General features: G+C 42.0%; 1 protein-coding gene across 1 annotated transcript in view; it reads left to right on the plus strand.

Annotated features, from left to right (window-relative positions):
* The window catches only part of lrrc7 (leucine rich repeat containing 7), a 113707-nt gene that overhangs the window by 93243 nt on the left and 954 nt on the right, over nucleotides 1-19510 (plus strand). Inside the window, exons 18-32 of the mRNA XM_070832244.1 lie at nucleotides 423-545; nucleotides 1501-1612; nucleotides 3380-3599; nucleotides 5119-5625; nucleotides 6015-6239; nucleotides 6324-6558; nucleotides 6999-7355; nucleotides 7487-7726; nucleotides 9349-9561; nucleotides 10924-11091; nucleotides 12118-12237; nucleotides 12431-12641; nucleotides 13130-13395; nucleotides 14504-14596; nucleotides 18514-18588. Of these exons, the coding sequence (XP_070688345.1) occupies nucleotides 423-545; nucleotides 1501-1612; nucleotides 3380-3599; nucleotides 5119-5625; nucleotides 6015-6239; nucleotides 6324-6558; nucleotides 6999-7355; nucleotides 7487-7726; nucleotides 9349-9561; nucleotides 10924-11091; nucleotides 12118-12237; nucleotides 12431-12641; nucleotides 13130-13395; nucleotides 14504-14596; nucleotides 18514-18588 (3165 nt within the window). The remainder of the gene's footprint in view (nucleotides 1-422; nucleotides 546-1500; nucleotides 1613-3379; nucleotides 3600-5118; nucleotides 5626-6014; nucleotides 6240-6323; nucleotides 6559-6998; nucleotides 7356-7486; nucleotides 7727-9348; nucleotides 9562-10923; nucleotides 11092-12117; nucleotides 12238-12430; nucleotides 12642-13129; nucleotides 13396-14503; nucleotides 14597-18513; nucleotides 18589-19510) is intronic.

The following is a 19510-nucleotide window of genomic DNA, read 5'->3' on the forward strand; positions in this document are numbered from 1 at the left end:
AACCCAAAGCTTAGACATAGAAAAGAGTTATGTAACTAAACAAGACTCTCATTAGAAATTATGTTGTTTTTAGCCCCACTTATATAACAGGAGTATTGTTTGCATATAATAGAGAGTACATGCCCACGTCATCATAACTGAAGAGCTGTCTACCGTCAGTGTCGTCTGCCCTTTTCTAAAGAAAAGTTGGCTGGTCCAAAAGCTGTTGGAGGTTGCATATATCATACACTATATGAATATATTTGTTAGTTGTGTACTTGAAGTACAGTGATCATTAGATACCTTTTAAATACAGAAATGAAGTCCATGTCCATTCGGTTGAGTTGTCACCAAATCCAGCAGTATCTCTAGGATTGAGATCTGTGGTAATAAAGGTGTGAGACGGGCAGCACAAATCATCTGCATGTGTGTGTGTTTGCCAGGTGACAGACAGAGAGATGCAGGACTTCTCTCAGACTCAGCTAATGGATCAGGGATCAATGCATAACTCTGGCATCGACATTCCCAAGAGGAAGGACAAAGAGGACCTGACAGAGAGCTCTGAGGTTGTAACATAGTGTACCATATACACACACACACACACACACACACACACGTACGAAATCGTGGCAACATGAATTTAATGCTTTTGACTTATTGTAAGACCGTAACGCAGTTTCATTCATCTTTTAAAATCAGCTAATATATTTCCTTTCTAGATAAAATGCTTCCCTTAACAAACTATTCAGTGCTGTCCAGCGGTGTGATGCTACACAGATCACAGCACTAGAGCACGTTAGGGACGTCTCATAAGTTTGTATTTCAGATTTATGATGATTGATACTTAATTATGACTTATGATGCCCTGTGGATTTTTCTTGTAATCAAACAAAAGTCGTGTTTACATGAACAGTTACCAAATCGCATTGTGTGTATCCTTAAGGTCTAACAAACCTATTGAATCAATTACCCTCCTCATAAAATGTCTATAAAGATGTGTTTTGAATATTTGGAAACCTGCACCTGTTTACTAGCAAGCAGTCTTCTTCTTCGCTGTCTTTGCTGGCACATCAGTGGAACAGTGTGCCACAATTGGCAGGAATGTAATCTATTGTGTCATGTCATTGTGCACATGCATGTGCGTCCTCGTGAAAAACAAAACATGGACCTGCTCGTTAAAAGAGAATTCCATAGCGCTACTAGAGGTGAAAAACTCCACAGTGCTCCTTTAAATATACCAGCAACGTTTTTAATGCTCACCACATTATCTATTTTATATAACTTTATATTTTAGAGTTTTCAATTTCAAAACAAACCCGATGACTCATAATTTATACTACTGACAGCTTTCCACTCCATAGGCTTTAAATGCCATTAGCTTCACAGACTGGCAAGACAAGAGATCTTGACTCAAAGACATTATGCTGACAAGGTTAAGCTTAAAATTTCAAATGGGTGATTCTGGCTTCTGCTCACTATCCACAACTTGGCAGCCATCCTGTCGGTTTTGTCTCTCCACAGGACTCGATGGGCGGCTCTCCCAATGACATCCGTATCTCTGACATGAGGCCCACCCTGGTGGAGCCACCTATGTACAAACCAAAGGTGGTGCTGCTGGGGAAAGACAAGAAAGGTACTGTATCATACTGTACATGTACAGCGACACACACACACACACACACACACACACACACACACACACACACACATACGTAGACACATGGGTGCGCACTTACAGTTCACACAGTAATTTAATGTGGTCTATTGTAAAGCACTTTGGGGCATGTTGTAATAGTGTCCACTAATTAGTCATGGTGGTAAGCGGATTAATTTCAGCACATAACAGAGATAGAGGGAGGAAATACCATAAACCTCTCCAGTGAATCTAGATCCCAGTCTAAAGCTCGACCCTTTTTACTAATTTTGCCCCGAAGGCCTCGGTTTCATCAAAAGTAAACCAAAGGCGAGTAAGTTTTATTAATGGGCCCAGAGCTAATTTCACTGCCTTATCAAAAAATCTTGTTTTTGTTCAAAATTATTTAGCGTCTTGATTCTGTCCACTGAAGGAAACAGCTTATTATCGCTTCTCAGTGACAAAGTGAAGCTCTAATTCAGAGCTCATGTAATCTGCTTCTTTGTCAGATAACTTGGTGTGAGATGATTAAAACTCTTGGTGAGTGTAGATTCTTAAAGGATATTTACAAAAGAAATAAAACATTCTCCCTCCTTAATGCCCTCTGCAGCTGTTATGTTTTCTTTGCTGCTTTCTTTCCAGGTCTCCCTGGCAAAAGAAGGTCTTGATGGTTAAATAAAGATTTTTAAAAACTCTTAAACCCATCTTTTATAACCAGGCCACATCTTGCGTCAGTGCAGTGGACTCAATATTGTCCAAACATATAATGAGAGCACTACGGGAATCTGGGTTAAGAGACAGATGACAAGATTAAGAAAGAAATGTGGCTCCTCTACCTCTCATCATGTGTAATACAGTATGTAGGCTCCAGATATCATTCATTCATCAATGTTTTAGCTCTCAGTAGATTTTTAAGCTTCGACAGCAAAGTTCACAGTTTAGGTTCAGTATCCAGAAACTGAGCTGTGATTTGGTCGGCGTAATCAAGACTGAAATTGTGAAATCATAGACCCTATTGGTTTCCACGTGAGGATCATTTCTTAGCTCTGCTGTAGCTTCATTTATAACCCGTTCCCTTTTGCTGCCCTCGAGCTTCAATTTGCTAATATTTATATTTAAAAAACGTCAGTCACAGTTTCCCAGACCCGTAGGTGATGCCTTTAAATGACTTGCTTTGTTTTTCAGTGCATTGATATTCAGTCTACAATGATATTAAACAGAGAAAAGCACAAATCTGCGCATTCAGGAGCAAGGAAGAAGATTTTTGTATAATAAATAATGAAATTTGATTATATTACTAACATTGATGTTGTGGACAAACACGTTTTATCATTGGATTTAAACACAACATCATTGAGATGTTGAGTATCTTTGATTAGATCATAGATTTTCATCAATACAGACATTTGCCACGTCTGTTCATTCTTTTGTGATGTTCACATTATACATTCCTGCATCATACACAGAAACTACTGTTAGCTTGGTTTTAAATAAGTCCAACAGAGTGTGTTTTAAGTCACCTGAACATATTTTTAGATGGCTACCAATACAAGCAATTGCGATGAAGACCTGAAGAAAAGAAATCAAACCCTTGGGGGATGAAATACAGACAGGACTTTTTTGTTTTTTGTTTTTTCAGATGTGTCAGATGTGCCAAAGGCACTTGAGCACACGTAAAAGAGGGCTATCAGAAAGGAGAGGATGTGACATTTTCTTTGAACAGAGCTGTCTGTTTCTCTCTGTCTATCTGTGTCTGCCTCTGTCCAGAGTCTACAGATGAGGAGGTGGATAAGCTCCACTGTCTGAACCACAGCGGCTCCTCAGCCACCTACTCCGATTACTCTCCCTCACAGGGCTCCTCCGGCTCCTCCAACCCGCCCGCTAACACACACTCACACTCACACACACACTCTCACACGCACCCACACGCTCCAGCCTTGCCTCCTCCCAGCAAGGACCAGGCCCCTCAAACACACTGGACCAACAGGTACACACCAACACACACTTCACGCTTCATGTTCAATTTCATCACCCTCTCTCCAACTATCCATCATCTCTTCTTCTTTTTCGATTCCAATCCCCCCTTTAATCTCCTCCATCTATCATCCATCTCGTCCATCTATCCGATTGCTCTATCCATCCTCTCCTCCCTCCATCTTTCTGTGTCTTTCTCATCTGTCTGCTCACTTAGTCAAGGTCAGAGAGACTCATTAGGATGCTGCAGACTTCTGTTCAGGATTCTCCCTCGTTCCCGCTCTCTCTCCTCTCTCTTCTCCTCTCCTCCGCTCCAAAGCTGTCAAGTCCAGGCTTCAGCGCTATCCAGAGGATTTGTTTTAGACCAGCATGTAAAAAGAAGCAAATAAAGCAGTTTTGTGCTTCTTATGAAGTTGTTACCCAGTTTGCAGTGCACTCGTGATAAAGTTTGACAGAATGAAAAATAGCATTGATAATTAATATCAGAAAAGGGTTTCAACCAGCTTTGTATTCAAAAATGTTGCAGCTGTAAACTACAAGGAATGTGTCAACCAGCCAATTGAAGTAATTTTTTAACATCATGACATAAACATACATTTTTAGAAAGAATCCTTTAAATTTTTTAGTTGTGTCCCCAGTATGCATTAACAAGGACATTCTGATATTCACTGATAAATAACAATAATGCAATAAGCTATGGTATTTATTGTTGGCCTCAATCTAATTTAAAGTGTTAGTTTCAGGCTGGTGTAACAATTATTCAAAGTAGAAATGCTTGCTGGGTTATTGGCAAACTGAAGTATATTAGTATTTAGAAAATTCATGACTAATTGTTACTGTTTCATAACCTTGAAAATGGTGACAGAACAAAAATGTAAGATGAATGTTCACGTTCAGTGATTTAAAGATTCAGCAGTCCTGTAGCAAAGGTTGGATTTGTCCTTTTTACTTGTTGGTTTATTGTTTCCTCTCTTACACCACAGGGTCTGAAAAGATACTTGTGTTTTTTAAAGACCAGTAACCTTTTCCATAGCTCTATCAATGAAGTACTACATCCATAATGATGTTCAAAACTCATTTCTTTGTCCTCACTCTTCCCATGCCTCTCCTCATTTCTGAGGAGTCCCTGCAGGGAGAAAGCTCACTTTGGTATTTTTTTACATTAAAGTTGTCATTTCACATGCCCTGGGGTGATGTACAGATCACAATCTGTATACTTGTTCCTTTGTCTGTGTACTTGTGAAACGTGTGGTATTTGCAAACTGCGAGTGCCAGTGAGGAAGGTTGAAGGCATTAATAGTTTCTGTTCAAGGCTGCTCTCTCAAACATTAATTACAACAAACGTGGTTATTGGCCAAATTGATCTTTCAGAGAAACATCAGAGAGAGGGATAGAAAGTTAAGCTGTTCCCAGTGCACAGTAGCTCTGATTAAATACACAGCACTTAATTTAGTAGGGCTCTTCAGTATAATTGAGATAATTTTATTATTTGCCACAGCATAATTAGTGTTTAATATTTTGCATCTTTGTAGACTGGCTCAGTCGTTCCCCAAGCCCATTGACTCCAAGCCACTGCTGTCTCAGAGAGAAACACCTCCGTCAGGGACCCTGCAGCAGCGCGGAGATCGACGTCCACTGAGCGAGCCTTTTGATTGGTCTGAGGCCCCTCACTATGACAACACAGGTTTTGATGCTGAGGAGTCTCCTCTCGACCCTCCATCCTCTAATACCAGTCAGGGAAACCCGCCGCTGGGCTCCAAACCCCGCAGCCAGTCAACACACGGGCGCCGCCCCCTCCTCAGGCAAGAGCGAATCGTAGGTGTGCCGCTGGAGCTAGACACTCAGACGCTCCCCTTCCACAGCAACCAACGCTCCACTCCAGACAATGACCAACAATCCTCTGGACCTTCTAGCCAGAATCCTTGGCAGAACTGGACCAGAACTCCTAGTCCGCTGGAGGACCGAACCGCTTTTCCCTCCAAACTGGACCTGACACCCACCTCCAGCCCCAACCCTGATCGCAAGGACATAGACCCAAGGTAACTGCATTAAGCTCCAACAGTCCCACATTTAGCTCCAAAATGTGTTTGTTCGTGGGGAATCATGACCCACAAGGTTTGCAGGTTCTTTGTTGAGACCTTAAACAGAAGACATGCTAGTATGATATTCTAAAAATTCTAAATTCTTCCCCTTCTTATTTATTCTTACTAACATGAACAAGGTTTCAGACCTTTGAACGGCCACCTGCATTTCGTCAGCAGTAAAAAATAGACAAGAATAATAAAGGAGAAATGAAAAAACAACGTAGGCCATAATGACACTGTTTCACCTGTCTTTGTTTTCTGCTTTTTACTTCTATAACGCTGCTCATTTTCTGGGCTCATGTTACTACAACACTTCCTGGCCATTCCTCGCTTTTGGCTCCTAGGCTGGAACAAGGCGCAGGGCCTTTGCCCGGCAGTTGGACGTACCACAACAATCAGGGTGAGCAGAACAGGAAGGACCAGCTAAGTGTCAGCGGGGGCAACAAGGTGACCGTGGTGATGAGTAAAAGCTCTGACCGCCTGTCCCCCATGATGAGGGAGACGAGATCCAAGTTTAAGAAGTCACAGAGCATCGATGAGATTGACATCGGCTCCTACAAGGTCTACAGGTAGGTTTCATTTGTTATTTGTCAGCATGTGCAGGTAAGTGAATGTAAGGATGTGATTCATGTCTCTCGCTGTTCTCTCTTTAGCATTCCCATGGATAGCTACAGTGCATCTATTGAGCAGCAGACTAGTTTGGACCGTCCAGAGTTGCCCGGTTCTATGGAGCAGACCAGCATGGCAAGGTCACAGTCTGCTCCCATGTTAGACGAGGAGCTGGGGTTCCCAGGACATGGAGCTAGCAACCAGAACCATCCAGGACAGAACCAGAAACCTGCCATCCCACACAAGGCGTACCACTTCGACCACAACTACAATCCCCAGGTAAACAGCTTTTTAGCCAATCTAAGGAACACAACATTGATATTTGAAGTTGATATGACAAAATTGTTAGCAAACAGTTGCTAAATTACACATCCAGCAGTTATGAAGCAACATTGTTTTATTGGGATTCATGTTTGAAATCTTTAGTAGAAATAGCGACTCAATGCTACACCATGTACATCATATACACCAGCTAGTCATGTCTGTCTGATGTTTGGTACTGTACAATGGTTTTTTAGCACTTTTTCCGCCTGTACAGTGAAAAGTAAAACCAGTGGAGGTCAGAAAAGATCATTTACAGTGTGTTTTAAAGTTAGTCTTAAGTCTTAATTGGTTGGACAAGATCATTACACTAAAAAAAATCAATACAAATATTTTGTATAACAAACAATGCCTGAAAACGTTTCATGGACTTACTGGTAACCGTTCTGACCAAACAGGTGACCATGGACCGCCGGGTCCCTCCCCCCTTCCCCAACACACCAGATTATATCAACCACTCATCGAAGGCCTTGGAGTACATCAGTCAACCAGGGAAGACATTACCCAAGGAGTTGGTGAGCCCTCGGTACCGTGCATATCCTCCACTGGAGATGTTTTCCTTCCCCCAATCGCCAATCAACCAGGATGGTCCGCCCAGCCAGCAGCAGCAGCAGCAGCCAGTCCCAACACAGCGGTCCAGGCCAGGGTTTCTGAGGAGAGCAGATTCATTAGTGAGCTCCACAGAACTTGCTTTGTTCCGCAGAGTCCATGAAGCCCAGCAGGAGGCGCTGCAGGAGTCTCAGTACAGACAGCAGGTAGTTGTCTGAGAAATTATAATTATGTTTTTGTATGAGTGAGTTTTCGTCCTTGACAATGATGACAATGATGACATAGAAACAATCCTTTCTGTCAGTTCTGTGGTCTGATGAAAGCCTCCTCTCCTCAGGCGGACCCCCCTCTTTATAGTCGGGCTCTTGTCTACTCATCCCCCATGGAGCACTCTGCAAACATGGTTGACAGCCAGAGTCAGATGCTGCACAATAAGAGAAATGGTCGCTACGACGACGACTATCCCACCTACCAGGAACAGAAGAAGCCAATGATTGGTTATCCTACCAAGAGTCTGACTCAGCGCCGCCCCCTGTCTGCCAGGAGCTACAGTACTGAGACCTATGGGGCATCTCAGGTAGGCTGTGTGTCTGTCACCTAAGCTGCTGATGGAAAATGAAAATGAAAACAAGTAGGCTTGCAGCTGATAAATCTTTCGGCTATTGATTAATCTGCTGATTAGTTTCTGAATTAATCAATCAGTTGTCTCATCCAGAAATGTCAGAAAATAACCAAAAATGCCCAATGTACTGTTTTCCAGCACTCAAGGTAAAACTAATCATTTCAGGTCTAAAAACATTTCTAAACTTTATTTGGGATCAAAGTAGTAATTAAAGGAAACATTTACAGCCTCACACGATAATAGTTAGAATATTTTGGAAAAGTGGACCAATTGACCCACACAGAAGAAGATTTATCATGTCCATCAGGCGAAACAATATTACTTCAGTCAAAAAACATTAATTCAGCCTGTGAGATCAGTTATGTTTTGAAAATCCGACAAGGTTAATTTGTTGTTGTCTTCATAATAATGGAATGTGAGACACTAACAAACAGCCGTCTTTGTCATAGAGGTTTTAGGACTTTGAGGACAGTAAATGTATCTGACTGAGTGGAGGCATTTTTTATCCATCTTCCACTAATTACCTGGGTCCAGGTCACCGTAGCAGCAGACTAAGCAGAGCAGCACAGGTGTCCTTTACCTTAGCCATATACCCCAGATCCCAAGGCAATCCCAAGTCCATAAATAATCCCTGCGCCATGTTTTGGATTCACCCCGAGTCAGACTTTCCAAAAATACTCACACAGAGGTGTCCAGAAGCATACTGATCAGATGCGCAAATCTCCTCATCTGGCACCTTTCAGCATGAAGGGGGAGCGCACAGGAATGAAAGTAGGAGCAGGGAAACTAATATTGAGCTGTTACCACTGCAGTCTTATTCTTGCTTTAACTGTCTATGTAGGCTAAGCTCCATCCTCCTCAGGACGGTCTGGTATAGTGTCTGCATTACTGCAGTCTTTCTGTCTGGCATTCTCATTTAACCCTCGCAACACCACATGATTTTAAACTTGCAAAGGTGCGATGCTACTGAACAAAATAATTGCTGCTACTAGCTGCGCTTGCCCGTGGCCATCTCAGGCGGTCGGTCTGTTGTCTGCCCCCCACATTGGTCCACACTGACAACATCTGAACAACTATTACATGGATGAATTGATTTTTACTTTCACTCATCTGGTCAAAATTCCAACTTGGGACTAAAACCTGCAAAACTAATGACTAATGACAAGACATTTCTTGTCAGTATATAAATATGAACATATAAAAAGGCAAACAGTTGTCTTTTTATATTAATATTAGCATTGATTTTAAGTTCTGGTTTCTGGTTCACTCGATACCCACAAATCCGATGCTCACACTCCTTTTAGCTCTGTTTTGGTCTCCACCAACTCGTATGGAACATATCTTTAGCGTTCTTCGTTTGGTGCTGTGCAGTTTGCGTACAGTAAGCCATCAGAGCTTTTTCACTGGAAGCAGCTGCCTGCTGCAGCTAGAAAGAGGGTTTGATGTGATTATTGAACCAAATAAATACAGTTGCGGACCCTAAAACCAAAACAATAACTTGAAAGATGCTAAAAAGCTCCATACAGCAGAAGGAAACTACAAAATTCTAAAATAAGATATTAACCGTGTGTCCTCAGGCCCGTCCAGTGTCAGCTCGTCCCACCATGGCTGCCCTGCTGGAGAAAATGCCTCCTGACTACACTCTGGCAACCTGCCCTGAGAAACCATCCGATGACACCATCAAAGTAAGACCTGTTGTACCACAGAAACCTGAAGACATCACCTCCAGGATGCCTGCCGATTGGAGGCAACAGCTACTTAGGCACATAGAGGCCAAACGATTGGATAGGGTACGTTAATGCAATGCAGATACACTGAAGAGGGAGATACTCACACACACTCACACACACTCACACACACACACACACACAGCATTCGGAAGCCCTCCCTGTCTGTATCTGTGTAAGTCTGTGTTGTAAGGTTGACCAGATATGTGTCCGGCTGCATGTGTGTCCCATCCACACTGTTGCACTGTCAGCCTGACCAAAGCCTGAAGAAAGTGCATGTCCTGAAGTACAGCTCAACAAAACCTCCACTGTGACAAGTCATTTGGTCTTGTCTTAAAACGTTTTTTTGAAACAGGTGAAAAGTCAGCAAGGCAATTCTAGCAGATTGGTAAATTGGTAAATCATAAAAACAAGTCAGCTCTTGAAACAAACTGACTTTTAGTTGTTTTGATATTTCACCTGTTTTAATGAAAATAAGATCTTCATAATCAATATAATCACTTGCAGAGCGCTGTAATTATAGCATAACTGTACAACACTGTAAGGAACAGCAGTTTTTTTTAAGGAATAGTTTAACATTTTGAGAAATACCTTCACTTTCATGGCGAATGTTAGATGAGAAGATAAATACCACTCTCGTGTCTGCATGTATGTATGTGTATGCAGCAGGACATCACCTTAATGTAGCATTAAGACTGCAGCTTCAAATTTCACCATGCAGACATGAGAGTGCAATCAATCCTCTCATCTAACTCTTAGAAGGAATTCGAATAAACATATTTTCCAAAATGTCAAACTAATTCTTTAATCAGAGCTGGTGCCTCAGCGGACTGGAGAATCAGACACAGTCGTAGGGAGGAGGTCTGGAGCACACAGTGATGGAAAAAGCTTAACGTGCAGAATTTTAATGGTCTATTTTTACGCCTCAAGATCCTCTTAGCCTGTCACTCGGTGCAAAGTACATCCGCCTTGTCAAAGCTAAAACAAAAGTTGGCGTTGACATTTGGACGGCGAAGTGGGATGGTGCTGAAAATGAAGTATTGAAACACGATGTATATCCAAACGTAGAAGTTTAACATGTCACGATAAAACTTTATGGGCATCAGTTTTCAGGTAGGGATGGACGTAATGTTGAATTACCCACATATGTTACTGAAGACTTACATGCTAATGTTGATCCGCCAGTTGTTGCTTGTATGACACAATGTTCTCTGTGTGTATTGATCGATCACTAGCTAACATTTCTCTGTGCTTTCAGCAACTGTGCACTGTTGTTGTTGTTGTTGTTGTTGTTTTTATAAGTGTTCTCGTTGTTTGTCTGTGGAGCTCACAGTGTGTTGTCCAAACGCTGCAGCCCCACCCCTCCCCTCCCCTCCCCTCCCCCTACATTCACCCATGTCATGTGATGTTGTCTTCTCCAATCAGAGTGGTGTCCTAAAGCACAACACGCTCACGCTGGGCATGCTCTGTCAGGGCGGGGGTCACGGCCAGGGGCGCAGCAGCACTTTGAACTTTAACCTTTACAATAACACTAAGCATGAGCCCCCTGCTGGCCGCTGGCTGCCACTACCTCCTCCTCCGTCTGCTAACGCTGTGAGTATCCCTCTGAGAACAATGAACCCCTGGTACTGCTGTTATCACTGCACACATAGGTAATTATAAAGAATAGCTGACTCTGCCTCTTCACCCAACACAGCAACCATAAAGTCTATTTAACTGGGGGCCATTATTGCTATTATGATATAGATTATTAAAAGTACCTTTTCTACCATCTGAAGCTGTGAGTATCCATGACGTTAGTATGATATGCCTTAGTTTTGCCGTTCAAACCCCACAAATCTTTCTCATCATGACTGGGAGTGACTTAAAAGGTCAAATGTAGCAGGAAGTGAACTAATTCTGGTGCTAGATTGGTATTTCAAGAGTTTGGACCCAACCATGAAACAATTTCCACATTTCAATTTGATTGAAACGGCTCAACATGCATTTGTCTGTCTGTCTTATGTCAGTGTACAGGCAGATTATTGTCATCGGACACACCGCACGTGTTTTTTCAAACAGATTCCTAGTATGGGTAATGGGATGCTACGTGAACATACAACTGTGTGCTGAAAGTTGGAATGGTTTGGTTATTTCTCTGTGCTCTTCTCGCTTGTTTCGAAGTGGGTGGGGCTCAGTAAGGGATGTCGCACACCTCCATTTGAATCTGAATCTGATGACAGTTGGTGGGTTGTTTGGACACTAACAAGCAAATTTGATCAAACCGCGCTCACACAGCCCTGATGAAACACATGAGCTGAGTTTTCAGGTGTAAACCACTAACGTCTAATATTTATCCGTTTTTTTTATCAATATTTATCAGCTGCTTCAGCCATCAGGCCATGTTGACTGGTGGTATCATTGCACACCATGTTACTTAATCTAGATTGGAAGGTAAATCTATTGACTAAGATGTTAAAGCGCTGCAGGATTCATACTTAAAACAGTAAAATTTCACAGAACGTTCCCATAAACCTGTCTGAAACTCAGGCAGACAAACGCTGATCCATGAATGAATTACTAAAGTTCATCTTCAGTAATGGTCACTGTGTCTCTCTCTTTCTCTGTCTCTCTCTCCAGACCCCCTCTCAGCAGGCTGCCATGCTGGATAATGACCAGGAGGGGATGTCAGGGAGCAACCAGTGGGCTCCCTACTCGCTTGGCAGAAGGGATGTCCCACCTGACAACCTCATGAAAAAGGTAAGAGCTGTTCTCCTTTATTGACTCTGTTTTATCCAGATGTTTTGCACTGATATTTAACATAGTCTAACAGTCATTAAGCTTTATGGAGGCTTTTTACACTACATCTTTTCCTCCAGTGTAGATGGGACCATATCTGTGTGTGGAAGAATTTTTAATGCCACGTCTCTTCCTGCCCCTCCTCTGTCCACAGAGTGTCCACTCCCACAACCCCTCCCACCAATCACACAACACACACATGATCGTCACTTCCTCTTCCTCGTCCTCGTCCACTACGCCTCATCGTGGGGGCGGGCAGCAGGGCTACGACGGGGTGGTGAACAAAGGGAGCCAATACCAACCAGGGATGCCCCTATCAGTGGTCCCCTCTGGGGGGCCGGGGCAGTACCAAGGCACCATGTCAGGTAAATGGTAATAAATTCAAAAATGGTTCATTTGTAGGGGTATGAAACCACATTGGACTGTAATGTAGAAAATTGAATTAGTGGGGTTACAAGCGGTCATCCAATCATCCTGTCACATCCAATCACAGTATCAAATCAGAAACAAATGAAGCATAATCACTTATTATTACTCATCATATATCTGTCTGTTTCTCTTTTTATTACAGCTAAAGAGTGGTTTAAAGGTGTAGTCATCGATTGTGGAGAAAGATTATTGATATGTAGCTAGTTACCATATTTAGATTAGTTAGCATGCACAAGATTTAATGTTCCTCTTGCTCCCACTGGCCTCTTTCCAACTATTTACAATGTGAAACCTGAAATTTCCCAAGTAAGATGACATTAGTCAGTCAGTTTAAACTTAAAATGAAGTATGAGTGCTATGTGTCTCAGATCTTACACATGTGTCTGGAAGTTTTATTTCACAGTGTTCTTTTTTTCTCTTCCAGGCCATCCCACTCCTGGACAGGCTTATCCCAGCTCCGGCCTGCCCATGGCCCTGTCCCCGTCTGGTAACCAGCCCCAGTACAACCCCCATTCCTCCCACACCTCCCATCAGCCCTCCCTCCCCGCCACCAACCCCCAGTACCACGGCAACCAGGGCATGGTCCATAGCAACCAGGTCGTCATGACCCACACCAACCCACGGCCTCAGAGCGCCCGCTGCCTGTTGCAGACCAAAGGCCAGAAGAGCACGGACGGTTTCCAGGAGCAGGTATCTGTCTGTCCATCTGTCTGTTTGTCTTCAGGCAGCACATCCCACACTATCTGGAGGTCTGTTTAAAAATGGGCTGTGCTTAAATGGTGGCTAAATATGTAGTAACTAGGTTACAAAGGATATCAGTTTTGTGGATGTATGTCAGTTCAGCTACACTGCAAGTAAAGTTCAATCTTTTGAATAACAAAATGTGTTCCTAGATGTAGGTAAGTATGATAAAGTAAACTGACTTAAGCTTTTCATTCTTTAGCTTTAGCTTTTTTTAGCTTTTTGGCTCTGCAACAAAACAGTGTTGCATTTGAAAGAGTCAGCGCAGCTACGCTGAAATATGGACTGTTGGTGTATCGATCAGTAAATCAGAATTTATTTGCATACTGCCTGGTGTCTCTCGAAGGACTTACAAAGCTGGTAATAAGACAAACAATTTCTATCACGTGATGATAGAAATGATAAATATTAAAGGAGATGTAGATGGCTTTGTCGGAAAATGAACCAGCAAGCTACAGTAAGTTGTAAAAGACAGACGTGTTTGATGTCAAATAACTAGCCGGATCAGATGTGTTAATAACAGGCCATGATGGTTCACAGATCAGATGCTTGTGTCGACGGGTGGATGTAGACAGGACACAAAATATTATAATTAACTGTGACATCTTGGTGTAATTTTAGATACCCTACAGCAACTGTTGGTGAAGAAACGGGGCTAGAAAAAGCCATGGAGGCGTAGTTCTAAATCTGAGATATTTCACAGATGGAGAGCACTGTACCAGTTTAGGTAGGAACATGAAGTCATTCACACCACCCGGATCAGCTGATCTTGTGGGGTTTTGTTTTTCCCATTCTAGTATGAGATGGCTTTCATTATGCCAAACAGAAATACTCTGACAAGGATATTTGTGGCTCCATTGTTGTTGCCAGAGAACCGAGGACCTCCAATATAGCTGCCAAAACGTGTCACACATCACACGAAAGCGCTCCTTCACTGTTGTGCGTGTCGTCTGTCTACTCTGTGCTTGTGTAGAGATTGTTAAGATCTTTGTATTTCACTTTCACTTGTCTTTCTTTCTTTTTTGTCTTTCTTTTTCTCCCCCTCCTCACTCTCTAGTTGTGTGTGAGAATAGAGAAGAACCCTGGTCTTGGTTTCAGTATCTCTGGTGGCATCAGCGGCCAGGGGAACCCCTTCAAACCCTCCGACATGGTACGACCCGACCCGGCCTGCCAGCCAATGACAGGCTCCCCGGCTTTACCTCAGAGTTGCCATGGAAACTGCTGCTGGTTACCGCAGAGTTTCGTCTATCTGTCCTTATGTCTGTCTGTAGGGCAGCAGTTGACTTGGTTAACTTGGAGTCTGTGATCTTCACAGATACTGTTGAGTTTAATTGAAATGTATGTATTTAAAGGGGTAAAAAGGCCTGATGTGTGATTAAATATACCAAAACGTCTTGAAATATTGGAAATCCTTGCTAGCCTCACAAAACAGGATGGAAGACTTTAGAGAAATGATATGAGTTTGGAAACTACAATATAGTATTAGGACTGATAGAACAAGAAGCACTTATGATACCTGATACACACGCTATGCATGTACGTATCATTAATAGTGTGTTTTTGTGTGTTTGCTTCATTTTTACACCGTTGGAAAATGTAGTTGCTGTAACAAAGTTAAATATTTCAGTATTTTGAAATAGATTTGTGCCCACATGCATGCATGATGTCTTATTACGAGATATGCCAAACTCTTTTATCATTTCTACTTCAGAGTTTGACTGATTCTGCCAGCGTGCGCCTGTGCTGAGAGCCTGTTGGGGCTGCAGATCCCCCAGGCCTCCTGCACATGGCAGTCTGTCCTAGAAACATGCTGCTATAGTCAGTCTAAAGGAGCGAGGCAGCTCACGGAGCTCTGACAGCTATTTTAGGATGGCTGCTTTAGTTCTGGGACACCGTGGGTGATTTTAGATGTTCAACACTTTGATCTCAGGATGGGGAGTATGGCAGATTTTACTGACTGTTATTCAGATGTTGAGTAACTGACGAGACAGCTGGTTTATAAATAGAAAGCCCACACGAGGAGTTATTTTAACAGTCGGCCTCTGTACAGCCCATCCGACAAATGGTGAAGAGATGAAGTGATAATATAGAAAATGTCAATTCATCATTTAACTTTAGTGTTAAGTAGACAAGTAGTGACTCAGTTGCTGACTCGGATAGCTGTTCAATCATCCCCATCTCTACTTGTATCTGTAAAGCTTCCACCAGCTGCAGTTTGTCCATTATTAATGCAATGTTGCACGGGCAGCAAGTGGAGTCAATGCACATGAGCAGTTTTTCAAGTGACTCTCCTCAACATTTTGTCAAGTAATTACATTACACTCACAGTCTATTAATAAAGTTTAAAATGTCATATTAGATACGGTATAGGTCTAGATATAGACATACTTTACCTGTCCATGTTAATACAGATTATTGGATATTGCAGAATGCTTTGCAGGATTTCTGGGTATCTACAGTGATGTCACTTCATTTTTCAGTGTGTATGGTTAAAATGTAAATGTTCTAACGTGAAAATAAGTGTTTAGATCTACTGATATGAGCTGGGTGTCTGCTTTCCTTACCTCAGACCCTACTCGTGCCTTTTGCCTTGTGTCTGAGCTACCATGATACAAAAACAGCTATTATCTATCACCACCATGTGTGTGTGGCGTCTCACTGAAGCCGCTGAAAGTTACTTTCAAGTTAGTTCACTGGTTGTGAGCTCAGGGCTGATTCGTCAGCAGTTTTAGCTCAAACAAATGCAGATTCCTTTGATTTTGGTTTGATCATCTTCTCTGGCCTACTTATGAGAGCTCACTTTGATTTGTCCCACCCTTTCTACATATACGTTTGTGGCTATTTTAGTCGATTTTATTTCCATGTTTAAAAGAATTGTTTTATTTTCTGTTCATGTTAATTAAGGGCAGACCTAAGGCTGAAGTGAGCCAGAGTTTAAATAGTTAAAAAGGACTGTGTATCAAAACAGCTTGACTGATAAATTATACATCTGTGGTTTTGATCCCCAGAGCCCACTACAGCCACCGCTGCTCCACAGGACTGTGGCGCCCCCTTTTGGCCACCTTGTTAAATGCACCCATCCTCTGATTAATATGGGCTGAAGGACTAGACTTACAGCCCAAATGAATCAGTGATGCTTATATTTATAAAACACTCAGTAATTATCCCTAGAGTTTCCTCATCATATTGTTTCCAACAGGTTTAGATCCCTCAATAATTTGCAATGTTTTGTAAAACCTGCCAGAAGTCATTATCAGGTTTCTAAAACAGAAATGATAATGACCTTCTAAGTTTCCGGGTCACCGGGTCAGTGTCACCTCTGGCTCATTACAATCCAGCGAGTAGAAGCAGTGTCTCAGGTCCTGTAATGACAGGAGTGGGATCCCGTCCTTTGATGTATTTGCTTCTCATGCTCGATTTTAGAACAGAAAACAGGGTTTTAAGGAACAGAACATGGATTTTTTTAGCAAATCTGGGTGATGAACATTTAAAAAAAAATCTAATTCTCTGTTCCCGTTGTTGCCAAATATGCTGTGTCTGCACACTGAGCTGCTGTCGATAACAAACACGCTTATCTACTGTCACCCTTAAGAAAAATGTTATCACTGGGCTGCAAAAACCTCATCCCTAATATTGTCCTATTTGTGTAACTGTCAGTTATGTAGAAAGCAGTTTATAAGCTCGCAGTCAAAAGTAACATTACCTTCAAAATGGTACATTTTTCAAGAAATTCTGAACAATTCTGAAATTTTGACAAAGGAAGGTTTTTGCAGCGGACTGTAGCTTTGTGTGCAACTGCTTTAAATTGTGTACATGTTTAACCGTGACTAACAATTTGCAGCTGCTAACAAACACATTTGTAACGTACAGTGAGCTCCATATAGGACCCGACAGGGACGTGCCGTTAAGTTGAAGTTTTTAAAGTCCACATTATCCCTTTAACCTCCTCACCAAGAAAAAAGCAATGAAAAAATGTATTCTTTATATATATTTTATTTCCTTGGGGCACTCATTAGAAAAATCAATGTTTTTTTATGAACAGACCCCACGTTTTTTGAAATATTGGCCTCTACTAAACGGTTGAGATGTCATAAGTAAAACATGTTTTCAATAAGATATAGTGAGTCAAAATGTGCTCCACCATATGGTTGAGCAGAAGGTTAAAGGGTTATAAAAATTACCTGATTGAATGCATGTATGAGGCTCACTGTATAAATACTAGTGTTACTGTGAATAGTAACTAAACTAATACTTCTAACATGCAATATATGTGTTTGTTCTTGCATTCACTCATAGACTGTAGTATGTATGTGCCACTGCACTGTCGATACTACATCGTCTTGTTTTTGGCTAACTGGTGTCACTTGTGGCACATTTCTCTGTAAAGCTCACTATTCTGTGTTCAACACGTGCGCCACCTGTTGAACCGTGTTGAGTTGATACAGCTGCATTGTCCTACACTTTCTGTGTTCAAAAACATCTTTCACCTCTCAATGAAAAGATGTTGGTGTTTTTACAATCTCTGCCTTGGGTTATTGAATAGAAAATATCAAATCTAAGAAAAATATTGGGGAAAATATTGGGGATGACATATCTTCTGCCCTCCCTGCTACCTACTTCTTTCCCCTAGACAGTACCCAACCCATACCTATTCTTCTTCCCCCTATTCCTTATATATTCACTGTATATCTCTATTTATCTCTCTTTCTAACCTCGTGTCTATTCCATGCCAGGCTCTGATCTGTATGAGTAGACGTTAAACCATTTCGACATGTGTAATCTATGTCTTTTTGGAAGGAATGTATCACTCAGCTTCAGTAAATTTTAAGTTAGATGGCAATAACAAGTAAACCCAAGTATTTTTAAACGACTAAAATTCTATCATCATGACCTGCATGCCTCTCTAAATTTAGAAGAAAGAGAATGCATTGGTGAACTTCCCATATATTTTTTGGGCAGAAATGTGATTTTTTGGGGGGTGGATATTGAGATGAGAATGAGAAAGGCAAAGATTCTAAACCATCGTGTCCCTGTGTTGTCCTAACGGTGTATCATTTTGACTTATAGGGTATCTTTGTTACTAGGGTACAGCATGATGGGCCCGCCGCCTCTGCCCTGCAGCCCGGAGACAAGATACTGCAGGTAACATCCTCTCACTCATCATCAGACGGGCCACAAACAGCCACATGACCTGCCCTCTCTCCCTCCCTCACCCTTCCCTTATTTTATGAACAAGCAAGGCAGAGCATTCAGTGGGAAAAGACAAACTTGTGTAACTTATGCGGTTAGCTGGACATTCTCTTACACAGGTTATTCAGGAGAGGCACACAAACACCAGTTAGCTGCAGCAACTGAGCCAGAGATCACAAATCAATTCACCCACTGGTGTTATATTACTGAATTGTTTACATGAGACTTCAGCTTTTTCCTGCCTTTATATTCTGCCTCATTGTGTGTACCTGTTGGTCCAGAAATCAGGCATGACCCCCCCCACCATCTCTCTTGTTCATCATTAGCCAGTGACACACACAAACCTTTGAGCCAAGGATCACAGGGGGATTTGAGAGGCCTAAAACGACTTTTTATACTGTTATTATCGCTGTTACTATGAAACTTAACAACTTAAACCCCCCTGAAGATAAAAAATGATGCGGGGGCCAGTTTTAAGACATCAAGGCTGAACTTGCTTTAAGCTACGTAAATGTACAGCGTCGTTTGTAACTACTGTGGGACTGCAGTGGTGACGCAGAGGTCAACAAAACCAGTTCGGGCAGAATTCACTCTTATCGAGGGCGACTTCCCCGATTGAAGCGAAGTAGTAAGAAGCTTTATTGTAAAACCAAAGAGTTTCTGCTTGTATCATCAGAACATTTAAATAGAAGGAGCTTTAAAGAAATAAAATGTACAAAATATAAACAACAAGTCATAGACAGTCACATGTATGTCAGCCAATTGGACATCCCATCCTGGATCTTTATGAGCCTGATGACAGGTGCAAGCAGAAATACTTCACGCCACCAGCTTTGCTTGCCACTGAGATATTTTACAGAGTAATTATTTTTCT

This window comes from Pempheris klunzingeri, chromosome 6 (assembly GCF_042242105.1).
Source record: "Pempheris klunzingeri isolate RE-2024b chromosome 6, fPemKlu1.hap1, whole genome shotgun sequence".
Taxonomy (NCBI): Eukaryota; Metazoa; Chordata; class Actinopteri; order Acropomatiformes; family Pempheridae; genus Pempheris; species Pempheris klunzingeri.